At 38.1% G+C, this 3,066-nt stretch overlaps 2 protein-coding genes across 2 annotated transcripts; one reads left to right on the top strand and one right to left on the bottom strand.

Moving 5' to 3' along the window:
• Window positions 1-1,134: 1,134 nt before the first annotated feature.
• COCVIDRAFT_21379 (hypothetical protein) lies at window positions 1,135-1,874 on the top strand (the record flags this gene model as incomplete). Its single annotated transcript, XM_014694530.1, has 4 exons — window positions 1,135-1,251; window positions 1,383-1,485; window positions 1,555-1,670; window positions 1,860-1,874. The coding sequence occupies 4 exons, from the start codon at window positions 1,135-1,137 to the stop codon at window positions 1,872-1,874; spliced, it is 351 nt and encodes a 116-aa protein (XP_014550016.1).
• Window positions 1,875-2,385: 511 nt separating this feature from the next.
• Window positions 2,386-3,064, bottom strand: COCVIDRAFT_116848 (hypothetical protein; the record flags this gene model as incomplete). The annotated part of the gene is made up of 2 exons (XM_014694529.1): window positions 2,386-2,470; window positions 2,988-3,064. 2 exons carry the CDS (start codon window positions 3,062-3,064, stop codon window positions 2,386-2,388), a joined length of 162 nt encoding a protein of 53 aa, XP_014550015.1.
• Between the last annotated feature and the right edge of the window lie 2 nt (window positions 3,065-3,066).

Raw genomic sequence — 3,066 nt, 5'->3', positions numbered from 1 at the left:
CTATTTAAATTAAGGCTCGTTTAATGTCCTACGCACTCCTATATGCCTCTGAGTGACACTACCGCCGATACTAATCCGAGTAGTCTTGCCTGCGCAGTTACATTCACACCATCTCACTCGCCCTAACCCGGATCGAGCTTAGAGAAGTATCAGCACCCAACCCCGTGTAACAATCGTGCTATAATATTTACATCAAGAGGTATTAAATACAGTACGCACTTCTATATACTTCCAAGTAGTTCTACTCCTAGTACTAATCTAAGTAGTTTTACCTACGCTATTATAGCTAAAAATAGTATTTAAATTATAGTATAACTATCTATTAAGATTATATCTAAGTCTAAATAGATCTAAAAGTAATCTAGATTCTTATACTATTATACATAATACTTACTTGTAAGCAATTCACCTTATATCGTAACAGCCCCCTCTAAAACCGATTGTAATATGCAGCGAAAGCTGCAATAATAAGATTTCACCTACAGGGGGAAGGTCATTGACTTTTACACGGATTTTAGACTTTATTGAAGATATCATGCTTACGTGTGCTGCTTATTACTAGGATTTCCCGGCTGATTAGACTTCATATCTCACCACGGCTGTCCCGCTTTAGCTGTTACTTAATTGGCTATACTATGACCAGCATCTACAAAACAACACGCTTAAGACAATCTAGTCCTGATTAGCGAGTAACCTTTGCTCTGTAAAGGTTTGGAGCTCGGTTGATTAAACTTTGCTTCAGCGTGTTGAACGCGTATCTTTAGGAAATACGAAGGTCATAGGCATCGGTTTTATCACTCCGACGTTACAAAGTTTTTGCTCGCGATTAGCTAACACTCCTAGACGGAGTATCCCTTGTAGACTCGCGGGTAATTTTCCACCCATGCGTTAGTTTCTAAACTCTTCGGCAGATGCGATCTATAATATATGTCCAGTAAGATTCTGAAGCTGTTAACTATATAAAGTGTAAGTAATTTCCGCACATTATCTTCTACTTACAACAAGCTCTATTCTTAAGAGTGTTTTGAAGCTTTCAAATCTTTTGCTAACGCTTATAACGACCTAGTCTTTTGATTAAGTAACTCTTGTTTATCTCTATCTAAATTCGCTCAAAAACTAGTAACGGCTAGCAAAATGCAACTTCTTAGCTGGGCTATACCGTTCATTCTACTTATCGGCCAAGCCGCTAGCGTAGACCGTAATCATAGACTTACCCACAAATGTGACGGTATTGGTATGACTAACCATGTAGTAAGTGTAGTCTCTCACGGGCTCCGTGCGTACTGTTTTCTCGCAATAATATACTAATTACTACTGAAATAGTGTACTATTAACACCTTTAGCCATATTGAATTTAGAGCTAATAATAGCTATGACGTCAGTTCTCACCTGGTGCGGCGAGAGCGGGCTGTGAAACGTTCAAAAATTATGCTCACGAATGCTGCGTTGCCCACAACCTCATCATTTTGCAGTGCGATTGGCTCGGTAAGTGTACAGCCAGAGAAAACTCTCCAGAATCTAGTAGAGAGTACCGTCTCATTAATATACTTCTAGGCTGCGCATCAGCGTTCGCTGGCGCTGTTGCAGCCTGTGCTGCTTGTTTTGCTGCGCCAGAGATAGAGCCCGCTGTAATAGCAGCGTGTATAGCGGCCGCGGGAACTGCTACGGATGTATGTGCAGATTGCGGGCTTTAAGGAGATACTCAAGGGGCCACACCAGGGCTAGGGCTGAGGCTTGTACATGATGCTATTGAAATGGGTAGGTCAAGCATAAGCCGATAAGCGGCAGGGGGGCGAAGCCTTAGGGTTAGGATTAGGGTTATAAAAGAGAGATGAATTCAACTAAACTTGTTTCTACAGCGAAAAAGTGTCTAGATGCCTGCGAAAGCACCTTTCGTCTTCGGATGCAGAAAAAGAAGACTCGTTACGACGAGAATAAGAGATATATATACATAGACAGTTGGAAAATTCTATACTATACCTCCTTCTTAAGCGCTAACTTGCGACGTTACCTAATCCTGTGGGATCTGCATCGTTTGTTAGCACATTCACTCTTTGCAGATAGAGAGGGGGGTGAGGCAGAACTTAATAGTTAAAATAAGAGTAAAGGTTACTAAATATAGAATAGTTTTTTTAAATTTTTTACAACTAGATCTATCAAGTAGAATTAGAGGATTCTAACGCACCTCTTGTTATCTTAATCTCTCTTGTAGTTATCATATTATAAAGAAAAGAGAGAGATATATAAAACTTTCTATAAGAAGAGAAAAGATACTAATTAAACATCTAAGTTTGCTTCATAGTAATCTAAAATAAAAGATCTACTTATATAGACTTAAGATAGAGAGACATCTTTACACACTTTACTCTTGATTACTATAATTTTCTATTCTATTGTGTAACGGGCTGAACGCCCTTTTGGATAGCTCCTCGATGGAATCTCGGTTCGAGCTGCGCGCTCAGACAATGCGCTCAGATACTCCGGCATAACCTTTCTCCGACAAGTAAATAAACACCACGTAAGCAGAGTAGATAGCTCCTTATCGAATATAACCTCTTATATACCTCGCGATTGCTCCCCGGAGCGCAGCCCCTTATATATTGTCTCTAGTTCTTAAACTTATCATTATAATTATAAACTTTATATACTTTAATAGATCTAATCGATGTTTTTTCTTATTTAAATAAGTACTATAATAAGTATAGTATTATAAGATAATCTTATAAACGTCTATACAAGCTAGAGTGTAGCTAAATATAAATTACTTCTTAGTTTGAGTAATTTCTAAGCTTATAAGATAATAATACTACTTTATACTATATATAAAGTAATTATTAACTATATCTACTAAAAATTATAGAATAATCTATAGTCAGTTAATTATATTAGTATTAACTATATTATTAACTATTTAATATCTCTTAATAGTTATTTCAAAATCTGCTTATAGGTTAGCGTGGTAAGTTGGGTCTCCACCTCGGTGTAACGGCTCAGCACCCGTTCCTGTAACGGCGCAGGCAAGACTACTCGGATTAGTATCGGCGGTAGTGTCACTCAGAGGCATAT

The sequence above is a fragment of the Bipolaris victoriae genome, assembly GCF_000527765.1.
Source record: "Bipolaris victoriae FI3 unplaced genomic scaffold scaffold_355, whole genome shotgun sequence".
NCBI lineage: Eukaryota > Fungi > Ascomycota > Dothideomycetes > Pleosporales > Pleosporaceae > Bipolaris > Bipolaris victoriae.
Note: the sequence above shows the minus strand (reverse complement) of the source record. Positions and strands in the feature narration are given on the sequence as shown.